This window comes from Heterodontus francisci, chromosome 1 (genome assembly GCF_036365525.1).
Source record: "Heterodontus francisci isolate sHetFra1 chromosome 1, sHetFra1.hap1, whole genome shotgun sequence".
Lineage (NCBI taxonomy): Eukaryota > Metazoa > Chordata > Chondrichthyes > Heterodontiformes > Heterodontidae > Heterodontus > Heterodontus francisci.
This window is the reverse complement of record NC_090371.1, coordinates 96539409-96563820: the sequence shown is the minus strand read 5'-3', so window position 1 is coordinate 96563820 and position 24412 is coordinate 96539409. Positions and strand designations below refer to the sequence as shown.

Below are 24412 nucleotides of genomic sequence, written 5' to 3'. Positions count from 1 at the left end.
AAGGCTAATTATTGGAGACCGATTTGGAATTTTCCAGTTAGCATGCAGGTCCTACATGGTGTTGGGAGCATGATAGCTGCCTGGAGGTGGCCTCCCAGCAGCAGACCAGGGGAAGGGGGCGGCCAGTGCTCCAGATGTCTTTGAAGCTCTCCCTGCTTACCTAGCCACAACTGTGGCCACAGGCCATCCCGTGGAGGGGCACCCCCATCCATTATGGTGGCTCGGCAGCTGTAGCCATTTTTTATTTCAAATTTGTTAAAATTGCTGAGAGGGTGCCTCTCTCTGCCTCGCTCGCTCTCGCTCTCGCTCTCGCTCTCTCTCTCTAACCTGCAATGGCAGTTCCTTGCATGCTGGAGGGTCTCCTATTAGCCCTTTAGTTCAACAGCCAGTCATTAATTGGATGGCGAGCACACCCTCTGGCCACTAATTGGCCAATTCAGGCAAAATCACTGTCGGCTGACTGCTCCCGACACAGTGCTGGCGGCACAATGTGTACCTCCCCAGGAGGGCGATTGCCTTCCATAGCACCATCTCCAGTTGCACTACAGATCCACATTTTGCCCCAAATTATCTCTTTCTAGAACTGTAGTATTTTCCTCAATCAAAAGTACTACCCCTCAGCCTTTTTGTTCCTTCACTACCTTTCCTGAATACCTTGTAGCCTGGAATATTAAGCACCCAATCCTTCCCTTATTTGAGGCCAGGTTATCACAACGACATCATATTCTCATATGGCTATTTGTGCCTGCAGCTCACCAACCCTTATGAATCATACATCATGCATTTACACACATGCAGTCCAAACCTAACTTGGACCTTTTTGTATTCTCTATGATCGTATCTAATTCTGTATTACTTCTAACTCTGTAAGACTTAAAAGATCTCAACACAAATGTAATAATTTTTAACAGTAGCAAGAGTTTATTGCAAAAAAAACCTAACAAGTCTTAGTACGCTTTAATGCTCTGAACAGCAATTTAACAGCAGCACGTAACAGATTAATATTACCTGCGCCTGGGAAGTGGGTCACAGTCTCATGATAGTGATTGTAATTCTGTTAGATTTACAGTAGTTTTGGAAAAGGATAAAGATAGACCAAGAGTAAAAGCTCGAAACTGGGGAAAAGTCAATTTTACTAAGCTGAGATGTGAGGCAGGATTTTCGCCGCAATACAGGGGTGAGATCGGAGGTGGGCAAGTGAGTCATTTTGTGCCACCAGCTGGTGTGCTGTTTTCCTGGCACCATCCCGCTCCCGAACCATTTTGCTGGAGGCTGTTTCTGGGACCAAATGGCTAACCTCTTGACCCAGTGGGTAGCTCATTAAGATAATTTTAAGGCCAATTATCAGAGGCTGGCCAGTGTCAATTGGGGTGCTATAAGGTAATCAAGACACCTCAAAGCACATGCTCAAAATTTAACAATCAAACAGTAGTAATGAAAATATATCATAATTTTAAAATGAAACTCCAACACAATTTATTACATCAAAAGCCATTTTCTTACACTCTAACCGGCCCTCCCAGTTCTCTGTGCATCTTGTTTCTACTTTTCAAAACTACATCTTGGTGCCCAAACCCCTAACATATTATTTAAACCCTCCACCATAGCACTTAGTTAACCTGACTGGGCAGACATTGTTCACAGCTCTGTTCAAGTGCAACCTGTTCATATTGACCAGGACCCTCCTGTCACAGAATTGAGCCCAATGTCCCAGGAATCTGAAGTCCTCGCTCCTGCACCATATCTCTAACCCTGCATTAACCTGTCATATCATCCTATTTTTATTCTCGCTCGTGCTTGGCACTGGGGGTAATCCTACTTTAAATATGTTCTAGTCGCTCTCTGCATTATTACCAATAAATTCACCTGATAGTGTGTGGCAGACTGCCTCCAAATTAGAGCAACAGAATACCTTATGAGTGATGCAACATCCGAAGTTGATTAACAGTAAGGGGTAGAGTATCCACTTTGGGTGCATTTGGCATTCTGGGAGCAAATTGTGCCCAAATTGCACCATTGTGAGAAGTGTATCTTTTTCTCGAATTTCCACCAAACTCATTTGCACATCACTGAATGCAAATCTACCATGAGCCAGTGGTATTGGGCAGCATTTTAAAAAGTAATTTTTAAAAAATGCTTTTAAAGATGTTCTTTGATATATTTAAGAGTGGTAACTTGGTGCAGTTTGATTAATACAACTGAGAATGGGTTTATCACAAATAATAAGCATTTTTAATCACATCACAGTGTCAATCCACATCTTTGAAAATACTTTTAAAAACAACATAGAACCATTTACTAGTTATATTAAGGTGCAGTATCAATTTCTTGGTAAATTAAAAATAATTACATCAAAAGATTTGAAAATGTGTCAACTAATTTCCTTGTGCCCAAAAGAACCAGTTCAATTTTCAGATGCTCCTTGAAGGCCTACAAATGGACACAGCAGAAATTCCCAGTCGTGATTACTTCATCATAGGAACATGACCATGTTTGCATACAGAGACGGTTTTGAGGGTGATGTTTTCTAAACTAGTATCAAAAATTACAGAAATTCAATTTTCACAGGACATAACTTAAGCTTAAAATTCCTTGGTCTTTTTCACGGATTTCGCCAATTTCAGGCAAATTACACCAAAACAAAAACGCAACTGAGCAGAAGCTCTACCTCTATGTATTTTTCTACTTGGGTGCAAACTGCCACAACTAAATTTATGTGAGAGTGCCTTTGTTTCCTTCCATGTTTGTTCCTCGAGGTGACAATGGGTGTGGTATATGATTTTAAACCAAGTCTTGTACTTTGACTATGTGCTACCTCAGTCGCAGGATTGCATGCCTGTACAGGAGCCTTTTGCTATTGAGGTCGCCTTCGCTGTTTGCAGCTGAGTTCTGAAATGGTCTTCTGCAGATTGTGCCATTTCTACAACAGTGGGAGCAGCCGGCCAAGGCCTGCATACTTTGTCCCACATGTGCAGGTTTTGTGAGAAGATAAAAGGACCTGGATGTGTTTGCATCTGGCAAGAAAGTAATGTCAGCCTTGCCCATTTCCTTCAGACTAACTAACACTGCCTCATCATGGTTACTGGTTTTGTGTGGCAGCAGTCTCACTGGCAACAGTGGGATTAATGAAGCCCCGGCTCATGTTATGAATTGCTGGTATGCCCAGATGTATTGGGGCCTGGCTTTCCTTCTTGTCACATACATAAAGAAAGATGAGAGGGACACATTTTACCATGCTGCCCTTTTGTGCATTACAGTCATCTGTGGCTCAGGTGGTAACGCCTCTGAGTAAGAAGGTTGTGCGTACAAGTCCCATTCCAGAGACTTGAGCGCAAAAACTAGAAGAGCACTCCAGGGCAGTACTGAAGAAAGTCTGCATTGTTGGATCTCCTGGTTTTCCAATGTGAAGTTCAACTCCATTTGCTCTCTTGGGTAGATGCAAAAGATCCCAAGGCACCATTTCAAAGAAGGGCAGGGGAGTTATTCTGGTCCTGGCCAATATTTATCGGCAAAAACAGCTTCTCTAGTCATTATCACCTTGCTCAATGTGGAATCCTGCTCTGAGCAAATTGGCTACAGCATTTTCTACATTACAGCAATGACTATACTTCAAATCTAGGCAAGGCTATTCCAGAGACTTCATTAGCTGTAAAGTGCTTTGGAATGTCCTAAGGTCGTGAAAGGTATTACATAAATGCAAGTCTTTTCTCCTACTTTCTACGTGTTAATAGTTTGCAAATAACTGACCATGACATCAGAAGCTTAAATAATATGGTCCAAATTCATAAAGGCAGTATGTTAAATCAGTTTGTAGCATTTACTATTTCAAATTCAGAATCAAAAGGGAATTGTGTTCAGTGGTATAATAACTCACAATAAAGTTGGTAGATGTGGACTTCTATAGGTGACTTACAAAATTGTCTTGTCTTGATCTCAGTTATGGGGAAGCTATGGAGCAGTGTAAGAGGTTAAGGGAGTGGGGAAAATACAAGATTAGAAGTATGCCACTCAGCTGTCATTACTTAACAATTCAACAATGCCACATAAAAAGCTCTGTAAGAACTCAAAGAAAATGATGCAGATTATGATGAAGGCATCAAATAGAATAAAATGTGCCACATTACACAGAATGTCAAAAGACACATCCTGTTGTTCTTTATTTCAAATATATTCAACATCCTGCAGTATAAGGTTGTGAAGGCTACAACAATAGATGGTCACTTAATAAGATTTGCCTTTGTGTAAAAATGTGTGGCAAACCTTTTTTATTTCCTTTCAGACATAATGAATAGATTTAAATTACATCAAAATACATCAATATATTGAAAGAAATACCATAGCTTGTGATTGATACAGTTGTGACAGAAATAGCGCATAGTCCTACTGGTTCTCTTTCTGCAGTAATGGAGAGCGTCCCTATGTAAAAAATATTACTACTGGACCAAAAAGCACCATAATCCCAATTCTTTGGATTGTTACTCAGTTAAATCTGATGCCAATTAGCTTTCTTCTCTCACGTAGCATTCTGGGAGCTTAGTAGGCCGTTAGCACTCAAAAATCGGGTGCTGCATAGCCAAATCTATAGGCCTGTATATCTAATGCAAATAAAAGGGTATTTTACCAAGTTTAACATGTGTTCGCTAGCCAACTACTTACGTTAAATTTTCAAAAATCATTACCTAAACTACATGTGCTTACTTTTCAAGCAGTTCCTTATCAATTTTGCTCAAATGTGATGTTGCAGTTTTGGCCTTTTATTGTTTTCTTTATCCACTTGATGTAATTGTTAGATAAACGTGTATAAATGCCAGGTTTCTTCTCAATTTCACAACCCTTGGCAAAAGCAGCAATACCAGTTAACTGTTTTTTCCAAAATATGGGTTTACATATCAATGGTCCACCTGCATCTCCCTGTGGCAAAATAGATAAATATATTATATATTAGATTATATGATATCAAACAAGGTTTTTGCAAAAGGCAACATTATTACAAGTGCCTCAATACACCAGGTTTATTCTAACCAATGTATGTGCGCGTCTGGCCATTGAACAATTGTGAGGATATCCGAATAATCAAGAAGATACTTCAAATGGCAACTAAATTGGAACATTGAATTAAGCTACAAGGACAGATGTGGAAACTGGGAAAGATCGTATAACAGAAAGCAAGCCTCAGGAGAAATATGGAGTTATTCAATGTTCTAATAGATATACATAACTAGAACGTAATAATTTCAACTCCAGTGTCTTCGTGGTTAAAGGTTCAAGCTCAGAAGAGCTAATGCGAAGATAAATTTGAATTTAATTACTTTCTACAACAAGAGATGAAAGCAGGGAACCGATTGCCTAGAGGAGGCAGTGGAGGTGAATAATCTCAATTAATTCAGGAGGGAACTGACTTGATGTCTGGCAGAAAATGATTGAGTTTCATGAGAGACGGTGTTAGAATGGCTTAAGATGGTTTAGTTAGTCAAGCTTTCCAGTATCCTTTTGCTTATGTTTGTATTATTATAGCAATATGGGAGAAGGGTTGTCTCTATATATGAACAACAGACAATTCCAAGGCAGCACATACCACAGTAAGCATTAAGATTTAGTTTACACACTTATAGTACTATAAACAAAGCACAGAGACAAAGGTTGAAAGGTATAAGCTGGGTAAACACCTAAAAATGAGGCCACAGCTAAATGTGCAGCTACATATGCCTCCATATTATGTAAACACAGGCCTAGCTTGTATTATAGTATTGGAATAGAACCAGCTCTCCTCTAAGACAAAGTGTTCTCAAGGGTCAGGAGCGACACAGCTATGTGGAGGGCCTGGAGGACAGGAGCTGATAGCTGCAGGGCTTGCTTTGTTCTTATGATCTCAGAGAGCATTCTCAAGGTAGTCAGTGCCTGGGTACCTGGGTGTATTATTTGGTGCCATTTGGAAGACCCAATCAGTCACTGTAATAAAGCTTGTATTTCTGAAAAGCACTCGTGTGAATCATAAGCAGAGTTAGTGTTGCCAGACTAACAATCCTTTGTTGTGACAGTAAGCACTAAAAAGTCTGCTGATGGATAGTTATTCTTTACTTCTGGTCCAATGAATTCAAATGTTCCTATGCTGTTATGTAAGAAACTGCAACAGCTGATTTGCACTTAACAAGATCTCCCAAACATCAATGAGATGAATGATTAGTTAATCTGTTTTGGTGGCAGTTAGTTGAGGGAAAAATGTTAACCAGGATATCAGGAGGACCTGTTGTTCTTCTTTGAGTAATGCTTTGTGATCTTTTAGTCATGAGGAGAGATTAAAGAAACTGAAACATAAACAAGAAATGCTGGAATCACTCAGCAGGTCTGGCAGCATCTGTGGAAAGAGAAGCAGAGTGAACGTTTCGGGTCAGTGACCCGAAACGTTAACTCTGCTCTTTCCACAGATGCTGCCAGACCTGCTGAGTGATTCCAGCATTTCTTGTTTTTGTTTCAGATTTCCAGCATCCGCAGTATTTTGCTTTTATTAAAGAAACTGAAGTTATTTGCACTGCAGATAAGGCAAAGAGGAGATTGAACAAAGTTTTTAAATTATGAAAGGTTTTGATACAGTAGATTTGAAAGACTATTTCCTCTGGTTGAGGAGTCAGCAACAAGTGTCATCAGTTTAAAATTATCACTTAGAGTGAGGAGAAAATTTAAGAAAAATCTGTCCACCTAGAAATTCACTGCAGCGTGGGATGCTTTGCCAATGGGAGAGAGTAGAGCCCATGGCATCTTTTGAAGGAAAAATTGGTAAAGCAGTGATGCAACTAAATATACAGGAATATGAGAGAGAGCAGAACAGTGCAGTATGATTAGATTTGGATTTATCAGCGAAGTGTGGCATAGACACCATGATCTGAATGGCCTTTTTTGTAGTGTTGTAGTGTTTTGAAATTGCAATTGCATTGTGGATTGTATACACTTGAGGCAGCTGTAGAACATTGATGATAGCAAATGGAAAGTGAAAGTAAAACTGAGAGTAAAGAACACTCCATTATGCTCTGTCTCACCATGCTGTCTCAGTCTAAGTCTCACATCTTATACTAAAAGTTGGTCAGACCTCACTAAAGTCCAGAGGGCCATTACATCATTCTGTTTCATAAACTTCTACATTCATTTGAAAATCCAACTAAAGTCTGGGTTTAGCATCCCATCCAAATGGCAACACCTTCAACAACATAGAATTCATTCAGTACTATGATGAATTGATATCCTCGCGTCCTAGACCATGTGCTCAAGTCCTGGAGTGAGGCTTTGACTTGGAACCATCAGACCCAGTGGTACAAGTTCTATGACTAAACCAAACTGAGAAATGTAGATTATTGATGAAGTGATACTTCAAATATTTTGTGTAGCTTTCACTTTTCAGCCTTAAAGGGTTAATATACCTAAACAACAAAGCTTTACAGTCATTAGCTCGCAAGCCAAACATTTAAATCCAGATGTTGTTAATGGTGAGCCTATTTTTGTGGCTGATGGTGAACCCACTGTTATGACTATGATTCTTTACTATCAGTATTTTTGTCAACATAATCAATATTGGAGCACTGCCAAGAATTCGTCTGCAAGTTTTGGTACAAACTATTTGAAAACCCAAATCAACAGCCACAAACTAGAGTTGAGTTGCATTTTGTCTATCAGTTTGATAGGAAAATCATATCACATCAATTCAGAAGCTTTAGAGAGTTTACAAAAAGTCAAAGTGAGTTGAACCTTCTGAATTATAGGGCTGAATGGGTGAAAAAATGGCAGCTGGAACGCATGTCGCTGTGATCTTACATCTGGTGGCTCATTAACATTTGCACGGCAGCCGTTAACGACATCACCTGAGATGGGAGCAGGAGCTGGTGCCATTTTTAAAACCTTTCCACCCCTACCCTGTTGAAAATATGCAGGGTTCACTCTTTCCAACCCTCCCCTATGCAAAACATGCAGAGTTCACCCCTTCCACCCCCCTTGCTGACAGAGCAATGCAGAGTTGACCTCTTCCACCCCCATTGCCAATATATGATTAATAGATGCAGCATTCCAACCCGTACCACCCTGCCCCCCTCATTTCTGGCTACTTAAATTTAATGAAAATGTCTGAGCTCACTGCAAAAATGAATAAGAGCAGGGTATTACCTACCAACCTTTGCAGGCACCGAGGACACTCGCCTCGGTGGCGCCAGCTTTTCAAGGACGGGAATGTAAAGGCACACGAGTGCCGCACATTGAGCTGAATTTTGGAAATGGCTGGTAGGATCGCAGCGAATTCAGTTACAATGTACGCAAAGAGTTAATTTCAATATTTAAAGCATGGTCCTGCCGCAGAGCGGCAGAGATCCAACCCATACTGTGTGCTTAGCATGGAGGACACAAGAATAAATGAGTGAAACTCAAAATATAGGAGACAGTTGAGACACTGGGGGGCTAAAAACTGATAAAGAGGAGGCTTTAGAAAGGCTAGCTCTACCTAATGTTGATATGTCACCAGGACCGGATTGGATGCATCCAAGGATACTGAGGGAAGTAATAGTGAAAATTACGAAGGTACTTAGTGACCATAATATTCCAAACCTCCTCAGATACAGGGTTGGTGCCAGAGAACTGGAGAATTTCCAATGATACACTCTTGTTCAAAAAAGGTTTGAGGATAAGCCCAGTAACCACGGGCCAGTCAGTTTAACCTCGGTGGTGGGAAAGCTTTTAGAAACGATAATCTGGGACAAAATTAACTGTCACTTGGACAAGTGTGGATTAATTAAGGAAAGCCAGCATAGATTTGCTAAAGACAAATCATGTTTTAACTCACTTTGGTGGGTTTTTTGATGAGGTAAGAGAGAGGGTTGATGAGGGTCATGCAGTTGATGTGGTGCATGTGGACTTCCAAAAGGCGTTTGATAAAACGCTACAAACAGGCTTGTCAGCAAAGTTAGAACCCATGGAATTATAGGAAAAGTGGCAGCATGGATACGAAGTTGCCTGAGTGACTGGAAATAGAGTGTAGTGGTGAACTGCTGTTTCTCACACTGGAGGAAGGTATACAGGGGTCGTTGTTAGGACCACTGTTTTTCTTGATGTATATTAATGATGTGCAGGGCACGATTTCAAAGTTGCCAATACTACAAACTTGGAATTGTGAACTGTGAGGAGGATAGTAATAGACTTCAAGGGGACAAAGACAGGCTTATGGAATGGGCAGGCATGTGGCAGATGAACATACAAACATATGAATTAGGAGCAGAAGTATGCCATTCGGCCCCTCGAGCCTGCTCCACCATTCAATAAGATCATGGCTTATCGGCTGGTGCTTCAAGTTCCACACTCCCATCTACCCCTGATAACCTTTGATTCCCTTGCCTAACAAGAATCTATCTGCCACCGCCTTAAAATATTCAATGACCCCGCCAGCAGCATCTTCTGAGGCAGAGAATTCCAAAGTCATGCAACCCTCTAAGAGAAAAAAATTCTCCTCATCTCTGTCCTAAAAGGGCGACCCCTAATTTTAAAACAGTTTCCCCTAGTTCTGGACTCACCCACAAGAGGAAACATCCTTTCCACATCCACCTTGTCAAGACCATTCAGTATCTTATTACTTCAATCAAGTCTCCCCTCATTCTTCTAAAGTCCAGTGAAAACAAGTCTGTCCAACCATTCCTCATAAGACAACCCGCTCATTCCAGGTATCAATCTCCTCTGAACCTCCTCCAATGCATTCACGCCATTCCTTAAATAAGGGGACTAAAACTGCACACAGTATTCGAGGTGTGGTCTCACCAATGCCCTTTATAACTGAAGCATAACATCCTTACTTTTATTTTTAACTCCTCTCATAATAAAGGATAGAATTCCATTAGCCTTCTTTATTACTTGCTGTACCAGCATACTAACTTTTTGTGACTCATGCACTAGAATACCTAGATCCCTCTGCAGCTCAGAGTTCTGCAGTTGTTCCCCATTTAAGAAATACTGTTTTTTTAGTGTTCCTACCAAAGTGAACAACTTCTCAATGTTCCCGCATTCTACTCCATCTGCCATATTTTTGCCCACTCACTCAACCTATCTCTATCGGTCTGCAAACTCCTTATGTCCTCTTCACAACATACTTTCCTACCTCTGATTGTGTCACAGTGGCGCAATGGGCGGGACAGTGACGCAGTGGTTAGCACCGCAGCCTCACTGTCCAGGGACCTAGGTTCAATTCTGGGTACTGCCTGTGCGGAGTTTACAAGTTCTCCCTGTGACCGTGTGGGTTTTCGCTGGGTGCTCTGGTTTCCTCCCACCGCCAAAGACTTGCAGGTGATAGGTAAATTGGCCATTGTAAATTGCCCCTAGTGTAGGTAGGTGGTAGGGAATATGGGATTACTGTAGGGCTAGTATAGATGGGTGGTTCTTGGTCGGCACAGACTCGGTGGGCTGAAGGGCCTGTTTCAGTGCTGTATCTCTAAATAAATAAATAAATAAAATTAATCTGTAAATTTAGCTACCAGGCCATCACTCCCCTCATCTAAGGCATTGATATAAATTGCATAAAGTTGAGGCCCCAGCACAGATCCCTGCGGGACTCCACTCATCACATCCTGCCAATCAGTAAAGGACCCATTTATGCATACTTTCTGTTTTCTGCTAGCCAGCTAATCTTCTATCCATGCTAATATGTTACCCCCTACATTATGAACTTCTACTTTTTGAGATAACCTTTAATGTGGCACCTTGTCAAATGCCTTCTGGGAATCCAAGTACAGTACATCAATGGGCTCTCCTGTATCCACAGCACATGTTACTCCTTCAAAGAACTCCAATGAATTGGTTAAACATGATTTCCCTTTTACATAACCATGTTCCCGATTACCTTGAAGTTTTCTAAGTGCCTTGCTATTGCATCCTTAATGATCGATTCTAACACCTTCCCCTGACAGAGGTCAAGCTAACTGGTCTATAGTTATTTGTTTTCTGCCTCCCCCTCCCCCCACCCCTTCTTGAATAGCGGGTTTATATTTGCTACTTTCCCATCTGATTTTACGTTTCCGGAATCTAGCGGATTTTGAAAAAGTAACATCAACACATCTAATACCCCATTAGCCACCTCTTTTAAGCCCCCAGGATGAAGTCCATTAGGACCCAGGGACTCAGCACACAGCTGCATCAGTGGTCAGTACCACTTCCCTGGTGATTGTAATTTCACCAAGTTACTCTCTTCCTTTCAAAGCTCCTGGTTTACTGCTATTATGGGAATGTTTTTTGTATTCTCTGTAGTGAAGACAGAGGCAAAATATTTGTTCATTTCATCTGCCATTTCCTTATTATCTACTATTAACTCCCATTCTCACTCTCTAGAGGACCAATGCACACTTTACCTACTCTTTTCCTTTTTTAAATACTTGTAGAAACTCTTGCTATCCATTTTTACATTTCTAGCTAGCTTCCTCTCATACTCTAATTTCTTTCTCCTGATGAATCTTTTAGTCATTCTCTGCCATTCTTTATATTCTGACCAATCATCTGAACAGCCACTCATCTTTGCGCAATTATATGCTGTTTCCTTAAGTTTGATGCTTTCCCTTTGTTAACCACGATGGTGGGTCCTCCCCTTCGAATTTTTCTTTCTAGCAGGAATATACTTATTCTGAGCATTCTGAAATATCCCCTTAAATGTCTGCCACTGCTTTTCTATTGACCTATCCCCTAGCCTAGTAACCTAGTAATCACTTCAGCTAGCTCAGCTTTCATGCCCACACAGTTGCCCTTGTTTAAGTTTAACATACTAGTTTTAGACCCACTCTTCTCGCTTTCAAACTTGATGTAAAATTCAATCATATTGCGGTTGCTGCTGGCTAGAGGTGCCTTTACTCTGAGGTCATTAATCCCGCCACATTACACAAAACCAGGTCTAACATAATCTGCTCTCTGGTTGGTTCCAGAACGTGTTGCTCTAAGAAGCTAGCTCGACAGCATTCTATGAACTCCTCATCCAGACCACTATTTCCAATTTGATTTTTCCAGTTTATATGTAGATTAAAATAACCACGATTATTGCCATCCCTTTATCACAAGCACCCAGTATTTCTTCCTGTATACTTCGTCCTACATTGTGGTTACTATTAAACAGCCTATAGACCACTCCCACTTGTGATTTCTTTCCCCTACTATTCCTCATCTCCAACCAAATCGATTCTACATCCTGATCTCCTGAACCAAGGTCATCTCTAACTATTGCACTAGTGCCATCCTTGATTAACAGTGTTACCCCTCCACCTGTACCTAGCTTTCTATTCTTCCTGAATGTCATATACCCCTCAGGACCCAATCCTTGTCATCCTGCAGCCACGTCTCCGTAATGGCTATCAGATCATATTTATTTACTTCAATGTGCGCTATCAGTTTGTCTACTTTGTTATGAATGCTACGTGCATTCAGATACAGAGCCTTTAGTTTTGTATTTTTGTTATCTTTGCAACATCTAGTTTTGACTGTTGGTATGTTCTTAGGTTTATTTCCTCCCTGTCCCTTCCTGCCATTCTCTGACATTCATTTCCCATATTATTATTTTGCTCTCCTGCCTTGACTCTGCCCCTTGATTTGCTACATCTACCCAAGCATGATCTCTCATCCACTTGTTTAGTTTAAAGCCCTGTCTACTTCCTTAGTTATACGGTTTGCTGGAACACTGGTCCCAGCACAGTTCAGGTGCAGACTGTCCCAACGGTGCAGCCCCTGCTTTCCCCAGTACTGGTGCCAGTGCCCCATGAACCAAAACCCATTTCTCTCACACCAGTCTTTAAGCCACATATTCATTTCACTAATCTCGTGTGACCTCTGCCAATTGGCACCTAGCTCAGGTAATAATCCAGAGACTGTTACCCTTGAGGTTCTGCTCTTCTCTTTGGCACATAGATCCTCATACTGTCTAAGCAGAACTTCTTTCCTAGTCCTAACTATGTCATTGGTACCTGCATGGACCATGACAACTGGATCCTCCCCCTCCCACTCCCAAGTTACTGTCCCGCCCTGAGCAGATGTCCCGAACCCGGGCAGGCAACACAGACTTCTGTACTCACGCTTTGAAATGAAATCAATGAATTTTAATGTGGAGAAGATTGTAGTGCTACATTTTGGTAGGGACAACAAAGAGAGGCAATATAAAATAAAGGGTGCAAGGGTACAATTCTAAAGGAGGTGCAGGAGCAGAGGTACCTGGGGGTAAATGTGCATAAATTGTTGAAGGTGGCAGGGAAGGTTGAGAAAGTGGTTACAAAGGTATAAGGGATCCTGAGCTTTATAAGTAGAGGAATAGTGTACAAAAAGAAGGAAGTTATGATGAACATTTGTAAAACGCTGGTTCGGCCACAACTGGAGTATTGCGTCCAATTCAGGTCACCACACTTTAAGAAGAATGTGAAGGCTTTACAGAGGGTGCAGAAAAGATTTACAAGAATGAATGCAGGGGTGATGGACTTCAGTTACATGGATAGATTGGAGAAGCTGAGGTTGTTCTCCTTAGAGAAGAGAAGAGTTCTCCTTAGAGAAGAGAAGATTGAGAAGAGATTTGATAGAGGTTTTAAATCATGAGGGATCTAGACGGAGTAGATAGGGAGAAACTGTCCCCATAGGCAGAAGGGTCGAGAACCAGAAGACCAAAGAACCAACAAGAGGAAAAGCTTTTTTTTAATGCAACAAGTAGTTAGGATCTGGAATGCACTGCTTGAGAGTGTGGTGGAGGGAGATTCAATCGACACCTTCAAAAGAGAATTGGATGAGCACCTGAAAAGAAAAAAAATTGCATGGACACAGGGACAGGGGGAGTGAGTGGGACTAGCTGAGTTGCTCTTGCAGAGAGCTGACATGGACACGACGGGCTGAATGGCCTCCTTCTGCAGTGTAACCATTCTATAATTCATTGTCTATCATTGTACATTTTTGGATCATTTCTGTCTGTATTTATGCCTAACAGCTTCAAACCCAGTGCCAAGCCAGACACTTATCAGGCTTTTCTTTGAATCAAATAGTCAACATGACTTTTGAGAAGACATCAGTTCCTCATATCTGTTATGTTGTCATGGAAAACTATCTTCTGAGTTTTGGTTTCACTTGTTTGTACTTGTATCCTTGAGCAATGCACACACGGTGTAAGATGAAAACACTGACAATGTTTCTCAGTAGTTTAAGCTTGAATCATGGAAATGTTACCTGTGGAAAACATCTGGAACAACTGATGTATAAGGGCATATAAATATTCTGCAGTTTCACTTTATTATTTTAGAACAGAAGGGGGCATTTTGCAGAACTTTTCCCTCTAAAGGTTAAGTAAGTGAAATCAAATCCAAAATAAGGAGGATTGCCATGATCTGTGGAAGGAATAGGTCTGATATGCTAATTGGATTTTTCTCATTCCAAGCTCTCTTATAAGGAAGGCTCCAGCCAGTGAAAATAAAAAATTGCCTGTCTTATTGTTTGCTCGCTGGCAGGATCGGGTTAAATTGGACTTTGGCGCAAGTCAATGGAAAAGAAAATTGTGTGTGGTATTAAGCAGGCTGCCGATTCGCTATGCTGTTTTCGCCAAAGACCAAATTCACCCCCAATATTACCAAACAAATCATAGGACCTGTCACCATGACCTACAGCACCATTCCCCATTCTACTAGGAATATTTGGACCTGCAGATGAGGAAAAATAAAATAAAGGAAACGTCAACTGTAATTTTACTCGTATCAATTATGCGCATGACATATAGAGTCGTAGAGTTATACAGCACAGAAACAGGCCCTTCGGCCCATCGTGTCTGTGCCAGCCATCAAGCACCTAATTATTCTAATCCCATTTTCCAGCACTTGGCCCATAGCCTTGTATGCTATGACATTTCAAGTGCTCATCTAAATACTTCTTAAATGTTGTGCGGATTCCTGCCTCTACCACCCCTTCAGGCAGTGTGTTCCAGATTCCAACCACCCTCTGGGTGAAAATTTTTTCCTCAAATCCCCTCTAAACCTCCTTCCCTTAAATCTATGCCCCCTGGCTATTGACCCCTCCACTAAGGGAAAAAGTCTCTTCCTATCTAACCTATCTCCGTCCCTCATAATTTTGTATACCTCAATCATGTCCCCCCTCAGCCTTCTCTGCTCTAATGAAAACAACCCTAGCCTATCCAGTCTCTCTTCATAGCTGAAATGCTCCAGCCCAGGCTACATCCTGGTGAATCTCCTCTGCACCCTTTCCAGTACAATCACATCCTTCCTATAATGTGGTACCCAGAGCTGTACACAGTACTCCAGCTGTGGCCTAACTAGCGTTTCATACAATTCACAGTAAACTGTTACCTTAAATTCCCCAAGTAAGCCTCCTGCGTAACAAGACAAAGCACTCCCGGTTCAGAGCAGAATTCTCTTGTCATACAGTCAGCGTTCATGCCATAAGTTGAGAAGCATTGATGAGGAATTCAATACTTCTGGTTTTTTGATTCAAAACTCTCATGTTTATATTATTTCTAATCTATCATCTCATCTTTTGAATGTAGGTGTTACCTTTCTGTGTGTTTTTTTTCTGCTTTTGTTATCCACATATGGTAATATCATTAGCTACCATTTCCACTAAATTGATTTACTGAAATTTCCCATCTCTTGAAGTTGTGAAATTTTATCTGGTCAAAATGTTTGTAATTGTCTAACTAACTTTTTCGAGGAGGTGACTAGATGTGTAGATGTGGGTAAAGCAGTTGATGTAGTCTACATGGACTTCAGTTAGACTTTTGAATAAGGTCCCGCATGGAAGATTGGTTAAGAAGGTAAGAGCCCACGGGATCCAGGACAATTTGGCAAAATGGCTTAGTGGCAAGAAACAGAGGGTAATGGTTGAGGGTTGTTTTGTGAGTGGAAACCTGTGACCAGTGGTGTACCACAGGGATTGGGGCTGGGACCGTTGCTGTTTGTATTGTACATTAATGATTTAGATGTGAATATAGGAGGGATGATAGGTAAGTTCACAGATGACACAAAAATTGGTGGTGTCATAAATAGTGAGGAGGAAAGCCTTAGATTACAGGATGATATAGATGGGCTGGTAAGATGGGCGGAGTAGTAGCAAATGGAATTTAATCCTGAGAAGTGTGAGGTGATACATTTCGGGAGGACTAACAAGGCAATGGAATATACAATGGATGGTAGGACCCTAGGAAACACAGAGGATCAGAGGGACCTTGGTGTACTTGTCCATAGATCACTGAAGGCAGCAGCGCAGGTAGATAAGGTGGTTAGGAAGGAATATGGGATACTTGCCTTTATTAGCCAAGACATAGAATGTAAGAGCAGGGAGGTTATGATGGAGCTGTATGAAATATGCTTAATATATATATGTTAATGGAGTTTATATGAAATTTGTACCTTACCTTGCACATTTTAGCTGTACCATTTTTATCACCAACGCATATCATATCATCAGTTATGACTGGATGATGGTTGTAATAATCTTTACTGTTGCAAGTTTGTTGTTTTATGACAGCTAAACGTATTTCTTTCAAAGTGTCAGATGGATCATCATCATCATCATCAGTTTGTCCCCATCCTAGAGTTTTGCAAATTGCTCCATCGTTGATAACTTTCGGTGATTTGGGCAGTGAGAAGACCTTTACAAACTTATTCAGTTTTGCAGTTTGATTCAACTGTAGCACAGAGAAGAGAGGTTACTAATAAGCGAAAATTTTTGTGACAAGAATTTGTGTAAAATAGAATGTTGTTTGAATAGAATTCCCAATGTTTGCACCCTCTATGTGCACATTTTCCAAATTTATATGAAAGTTTTGAATTGAATTTGTTCAAATTATTTTATTACATTGTATAATAAAATGGTTGTAGGAACAGAGACACCTGGGGCTGTATGTACATACATCTTTGAAGGTGGCAGGACAGTTGACAAGGCTGTTAAAAAAGCATTTGAGGTCCTTGGCTTTTCAATATAGAAATAGAATACAAACGCGAAAGAGTTATGATAAACCTTTCTAAAACATTGGTCAGGCTTTAACATGAGTATTGTGTTCAATTCGGGGCACCAAACCATACAAGGATGTCAAACCCTTAGGTATAGAAGGAATTTATTAGAATGCTGCCAGGGATGAGGGACTTCAGTTATGTGGAGAGACTGGAGAAACTCTGGTTGTTCGCCTTCCAGCCAAAAACGTTAAGAGGAGATTTGACAGAGGTGTTCAAAATCATGAATGGTTTTGTTAGAGTAAATGAAGAGAAACTGTTTCCAGTGGCAGAAGGGTCAGTAACCAGAGGACACAGATTGATGATGACTGGCAAATAGCTAGAGGTGACGTGAGGACATTTGTTTTACACAGCGAGTTGTTATGAACGGGAATGCATTGCTTGGAAGGGTGATGCAACAGATTCAATAGTAACATTCAAAAGAGAATTGGATAAATACTTGAAGAGAAAAAATTTACTGGGCTTTGGAGAAAAAGGAGAGTAGGGTGATTAACAGGCACAATGGGCCAAATGGCCTCCTTGATTAGATTAGAGATACAGCACTGAAACAGGCCCTTCGGCCCACCGAGTCTGTGCCGAACATCAACCACCCATTTATACTAATCCTACACTAATCCCATATTCCTACCAAACATCCCCACCAGTCCCTATATTTCCCTACCACCTACCTATACTAGTGACAATTTATAATGGTCAATTTACCTATCAACCTGCAAGTCTTTTGGCTTGTGGGAGGAAACCGGAGCACCCGGAGAAAACCCACGCAGACACAGGGAGAACTTGCAAACTCCACACAGGCAGTACCCGGAATCGAACCCGGGTCCCTGGAGCTGTGAGGCTGCGGTGTTAACCACTGCACCGCCTCTTATACTTTATGTTTCTAAGACCTACAACAACCTCATTTTCAAGAAACATCTACAATTCTCCCATGCTGAGGAGTCCATCTAATCTATACATTACAGCATGTATACACATTTACACATTTAATACTTCTTCAAAAGCAGTCCCTTGGGAATGAGGATGACTTTCTTCCACTCCAGGGTTGCGGGTCCTTAGGTGACTGAATAGTCCAATTCTGGATCTGGACACACTGCCACAGGTGGTGTTTGGTGAGGCGAGTGAATGGGATGCTTGAGTTTCTGAATGCTCCTTCCGCAGTTTGCACTCGATCGCTGCCTGGGCATGTCGACGTTGTTCGAACTGGCTGGCACCGTTACGGATGTTTCTTCTCCATTTTGGGCGGTCTCAGGCAAGAGATTCCCACGAATCAGTGGAAATGTCACATTTTGTCAGGGAGGCTTTAAGGACATCCTTGTAGTGTTTCCTCTGCCTTCCTGGTAGCCTCTTGTTGTGATGGAGCTCAGAGTAGAAAGCTTATTTTGGGAGTCTTGTGTCAAGCATGCGGATGATGTGGCCCGCCCAGCGTAACTGACCATACTGGGGATGTTGGCCTGAGAGAGGACACTGATATTGGAGCGCCTGTCCTGCCACTAAATTTGCAGGATCTTGCGGAGGCACCGCTGGTGATATCTCTCCAGGGCTTTGAGATGCCTGCTGTACAGTGTCCAAGTTTCTGATGCATACAGGAGGGCAGGTAGCACTGCAGCCCTGTAGACCATGAGCTTGGTGCCAGTTTCGAGGTCTTTGTCATCAAACATTCTTTTCCTCAGGTGACCAAAGGCTGCGCTGGCACACTGGAGGCGATGCTGAGTTTCACTGTTGATGTTTGCCTTTGCTGGGAGGAGGCTCCTAAGGTATGAGAAGTGATCCACATTGTCCAGTGGGTCACTGTGGATCTTGATAGTCAGGGGGCAGTGTTGCGCTGTGGGTGCAGGCTGGTAGAGCACCTTTGTCTTCTGGACGTTTAGCTTAAGGCCCATTCTTTCATTTGCCTCTTTTAATGCATCGACAAGGGTTTGAAGCTCAGCCTCTGAGTATGCACATACGCAAGCATCGTCAACATACTGCAGCTCGCTGACAGAGGTTGGGGTGCCCTTGGCTCTGAACTGGAGGTGACGTGGGTTAAATAGTTTCCTGCTCATCCTGTAGAGTAGATCTACTCTGAAAGGGAGCTTCAAGGAGATGAGGTGGAGTGTTGCGGCGAGGAAGATGGAAAAGAGCGTTGGTGCGATGACACAGACTTGCTTGACCCCAGTTTGCACTCAGATTGGACCAGTGGCAGATCTGTTTGCAAGGATTACAGCTTGCCTGTCGTCATGTAGCAGGCCGAGGATGGTAGCGAATTTTTCCAGGCAGCCAAATTTGAGGAGGATGTTCCATAATCCCTCCTGGTTGATAGAGTAGAAGGCCTTTGTGAGGTCAAAGAAGGTCATGTATAAAGGTAAGAAATGCTGGAATCACTCAGCAGGTCTGGCAGCATCTGTGGAAAGAGAAGCAGAGTTAACGTTTCGGGTCAGTGACCCTTCTTCGGAACTCTACAGCATCCGCAGTATTTTGCTTGTTTTTATTTCAGATTTCCAGCATCCGCAGTATTTTGCTTGTTTTTATTTCAGATTTCCAGCATCCGCAGTATTTTGCTTGTTTTTATTTCAGATTTCCAGCATCCGCAGTATTTTGCTTGTTTTTATTTCAGATTTCCAGCATCCGCAGTATTTTGCTTGTTTTTATTTCAGATTTCCAGCATCCGCAGTATTTTGCTTGTTTTTATTTCAGATTTCCAGCATCCGCAGTATTTTGCTTGTTTTTATTTCAGATTTCCAGCATCCGCAGTATTTTGCTTTTATTTTCATGTATAAAGGTTGCTGCTGCTCACTACATTTTTCTTGGAGTTGTCTTGCTGTGAAGATCATGTCCACTGTAACTCTTGAAGGACGGAATCCACATTGTGATTCTGGTAGGAGCTCTTCAGCCACAGGGAGGAGGTGGTTGAGATGACCTTCCCTGTGGCAGACAGCAGGGATGCCCCTCTGTAGTTACCACAGTCGGTCTTGTCACCTTTTTTGAAGATGGTCACAATTATGGCATCTCGGAGATCCCTGGCATGCTGTCCTCCTTCCAGATGAGGGAGGTGAGACCATGTGGTGCCAATCTGCCATATTTTAGAATTTCAGCAGGAATTCCATGTACGCTGGCGGCCTTATTGTTTTTTAGCTGTTGGATGGCCTTTTTGATCTCGTGTCGGACTGGGCTTGTGCTGAGGTCGTGGTGAGTAGCATGCTGTGGAATGTGTTCGAGGTCACTTTCATCAAGCACTGAGTCGCGATTGATGGGATCTTCAAAGTGCTCCTTCCAACGAGTGCTGACTGCTTCTCTATCCTTGATCAGCACCACTCCAGTTTTTGCTCTCAGTGAGACAGGTACTTGGGCCATAAGTGATTTTGACTGCGCAGAAGAATCCACACATGTCGTGGCTCTCAGTGAGTTGCTGTTCTTCCTGCGCTCAACGAACAGGAACCAACAGAATATCCACAATGCCTGGTCTGCCCTCAAAGCTACAATAATCAGCAGTTGCAAAGATACTCTTGGTTTCTAAACCAGGAAACATCAAGACTGGTTTGATGAGAACAACCAGGAGATCCAGGAGCTACTAAATCTCAAGTGCAAGGCGTTCATGAACTGGAAGGATCACCAAAATATGAGGGAAAAAAGCACGTATACAGGCAATTGAAGGCGAGGTACAACAAAAAACCTGTGACATAAAGAACAGCTGGTGGGCTGAAAGAGTGCAGGATTTAACACTTAATACCTTGAGTAGTGCCAAGTTGTTCCGTTTTGTTTTACGGTCGTAGTTGGGATGTGGTTTAACCATGATCACTTTAAATATCTGCGCATTATTTCTTTTCTTCAAGGAGTGGGTTCCAAGAACAATTGTGGAGTCTTTGTGCTTAACAAAAAACCTTTACAACATGTAAAAATGAACATAATGAAACTTTGAGATTAAAAATATCCTTATTTTAAATTGGTTGCATATTTCTAGCCCGAACATTTCCTACACCTCTCCAATTCTCTACTTCACTTTCTTCCTTTTAAGACACTTTTTTAACCTATCTCTTTGACCAAGCTTTTGTTCATCTGAGCTAATATCTCTTTATGTGGCTCGGTGTCATTTTTATAATGCTGCTCTGAAGTGCCTGGAGACATTTTATTGCACTAAGGGTGCCATATAAATGTACTTGTTTGTGGGGACATGAAAAAAATTAGGACTAGAAATTTGTTTTTAAACTATCACTGGAAAAATATATGGAAAATCTGCATTTCCTCAGATTGCTGTTTCACATATTGAATCGCACAGAACTCATCCCAAAGATAAATTAATTTTTTTAATCATATTCATATGCTCAAAAAGAAAGAAAAAAATGGAGGACATAGAAATAGAGTCATAGAGTCATTATAGGACAAAAGGAGTTCATTAGACTCATCAAGTACAGCAACCCAGTCAGTCCCATGCTCCCGATCTATCCCCGTAGCCCTGCAAGTTTATTTCCTTCCAGTACCCATCCAATTTCCTTTTGAAATCATTGATCGTCTCCACTTCCACCACCCCTGCAGGCAGCAAGTTCCAGGTCATTACCACTCGCTGCATAAAAAAACTGCTTCTTCACATTCCCCCCTGCATCTGTTACCTAAAACCTTAAATCTGTGTCTCCTAGTCCTGGTTCATCGGGTAATGGGAACAGCTTTTCTTTACCTTATCTAAACTTGTCATAATCATGTACACCTCATCTGAAATAAAATTCTGGGATGTACAGCAGATTACCTATCCCTTTACGGATGTTGATGGTTCTGTTATGTATTTTAAAAGTATAGATGCTTTTACACTGCCTTTGACAAAACCTGCGTCATAACAATTCACTTCTGTTCTCCATATCAGTTATCTTTATGATCTGAGTAAAGTTGTCTACCTGTACAATGTGATTGTTTTCTGTTACATACAGTAATCAGCCTGGATCTGGGTGAAGGAAACTCAAATTATGTGTGGTGTAATCCCCAGGAGCTATTGCACACAAAAGATAAAAAATATCAGTCCATACTGGATCCAAAACCAAATCCCAACCGTGTAAAGGAGCCAATCATTCAAGTATAATTCTGAACAATTTTAAAAATACTGCATAGAAAACACAGAATTATGAATTTTCCATGGTTTAATAACATTAAAAAATAATTCATTTTGAAAAGGAATTTATAAAAGGATACAGGGAATTAGCAGGGAAATGGGATTAGGCAGGACAGCTCACACAAAGTGAAATGAGTGAGCCAAATTGCCATTTTCTGCACTGTAAATTTCTTATTCTACGATAAATACCAAATATTTCAATACTCACACTGCACAGTTTGCTGAAGTCAGGACCCACTGGGCATGGATTAAAGTTCCTCCACACTCGTGCTTATTTTCTGTTTGGATGGATGCCATGTAAGACCCTGAACCAGGTTTAACATCATGACCCCCAATGATTTCCACACAGATACCTGCAATAAAAAAGCAGCATTATTATTACAAATTCTAACTTCTGAGAAGTCAAAATGACATTATTTAAACACTTACAGCCTTGACCTGCGAAGGCATTGATTATTGAAACAATGAAGGCCACTTGAAGCATACTGCTCATTTTGCCAACCATGTAACAGCAGCTTAGTATTCTAGCAGTTACGGGAGGATGTGGTATTAACAAGTTACAGGCTGAAATATAAAAATGTTGACAATATGCTGGTAAGACCTTAAGTTTTTAACAGCTTTGTCATAGCTCATATTGCCGTAACCACAAAAGTTCAAAATTACACCCATGCTCTGAGGAGAATGTAACTATTTGTATTAATTGGCATAGGGTAAATAAGATTCGAGAGGTAAATGCGTGCTCAAAGATTGGTGTGGGAGAAATGGGTTCCAATTCATGGGGCACTGGCACCAGTACTGGGGAAGGAGAGAGCTATTCCATTGGGACAGGCTTCATTTGAACCATGCTGGGACCAGTGTCCTGGCGAATCATATAACTAGAGTGGTAGATAGGACTTTAAACTAATTACTAGGGGGGGCGGATTCAATTGAAGGCAAGTTTCAAAAATCAAAAAGAAACGAGAGGGCAGATATGCAGGGTAGTGAAGAGGCAAACGGTAATCAAAGTATGGCAGGAAGGGACAGAAAATATAAGCAGAAGAGTGCAGCAGAAATTAGAACCAGAATGAGTAATAATGATAAAAAGTCAATGCTGAAGCCTCTTTATCTGAATGCACGCAGCATTTGTAACCAGATGGATGAGTTAATGGCACAAATAGAAATTAATGAGTATGTCTTGATAGCAGTTACAGAGATGTGGTTGCAGGGTGACCAAGACTGGGAACTTAATAGTCGAGGGTATTCGACATTCTGGAAAAATAGGCAAAAAGGAAAGGAGGTGGGGTAGCTTTGTTAATAAAGGAAGTTATCAGTGCAGTGGTGAGTAGTGATAGAGGTGCAATAGATCATGATGTGGAATCAGTTTGGGTGGAAATGAGGAATATCAAGGGGAAGAAGTCACGGGTGGGAGTCATCTCTAGGCCCCCGAAGAGTTGCCTTTCTGTAGGACAAAGTATAAATCGGGAAATAATGGAGGCATGTAAGAAGGACGCTATAATTGTCATGGGTGATTTTAATCTGCATATTGACTGGACAAATCCGATTGACAGAGGTAACATGGAAGACGAATTTGTGTACACCAGGGATTGTTACTTAGAGCAATACGTTGCAGAACCTACCCAGGAACAGGCTATTTTAGATCTAGTAATGTGTAATGAGGTAGGATTGATAAGAGATATTGTAGTTGAGGATCCTCTAGGGGGTAGCAATAACAACATGGTAGACTTTCAAATTCAGTTTGAGGGCGAGCAACTCGGGTCTCAAACCAGTGTCCTCAACGTAAACAAGGGCAATTGCGGAGGTATGAAGAAAGAGTTGTCTAAAGCGGGCTGGGAAAATAGACTAAGAGGAAAGTCAGTGGATGAGTAGTGGCAGACATTTAAGCAGATATTTCATAATACTCAGCAAAAATTTATCCCGGTCAAAAAGAAGGACTCGATGAGAAGGATGAACCACCCGTGTTTAACAAAGGCGGTCAAGGAGGGTATCAAATCAAAAATTAAGACATACAATTCGGTGAAAACTAATGGTAGGCCAAAGGATTGGAAATTTTTTAGGAACCAGCAGCGGATGACTAAAAAGCTAATAGAGAGAAAATTGATTATGAAAGTAAATTGGCAAGAAATATAAAAACAAACAGCAAGAGCTTCTACGAGTATATAAAAAGAGAGTAGCTAAAGTGACCCTTGGAGGATGTGACTGGAGAATTGATGACGGGGAACAGGGAAATGGCAGATAATTTAGACCAATATTTTGCATTGGTCTTCACGGTGGAGGACACTACAAACATCCCACAGATACCAGATAAGCATGGAGCTAATGGGAACCAAAAATCTTGTAACAGTCTCTATCATGAGGG

At 41.4% G+C, this 24412-nt stretch overlaps 1 protein-coding gene across 1 annotated transcript; it reads right to left on the bottom strand.

Moving 5' to 3' along the window:
- Positions 1-2209: 2209 nt before the first annotated feature.
- LOC137371034 (granzyme K-like) lies at positions 2210-22621 on the bottom strand. The gene is made up of 5 exons (XM_068032940.1): positions 22486-22621; positions 22265-22409; positions 20689-20839; positions 16385-16657; positions 2210-4911 (listed from the first exon to the last, which is right to left on the bottom strand). The coding sequence occupies exons 1-5, from the start codon at positions 22559-22561 to the stop codon at positions 4717-4719; spliced, it is 840 nt and encodes a 279-aa protein (XP_067889041.1). The 5' UTR covers positions 22562-22621; the 3' UTR covers positions 2210-4716.
- Positions 22622-24412: the final 1791 nt, after the last annotated feature.

Bases quoted from the DNA above. Each gene is read 5' to 3' on its own strand.
- LOC137371034 (XM_068032940.1), bottom strand. From the start codon at position 22,561: ATGGTTGGCAAAATGAGCAGTATGCTTCAAGTGGCCTTCATTGTTTCA. The intron at 22,410-22,485 runs GTAAGTGTTTAA...TTTTTATTGCAG, and splicing joins TGCCTTCGCAGGTCAAGGCT to GTATCTGTGTGGAAATCATT. The intron at 4,912-16,384 runs GTAAGGTACAAA...ATTTTGCCACAG, and splicing joins GTACAGCTAAAATGTGCAAG to GGAGATGCAGGTGGACCATT.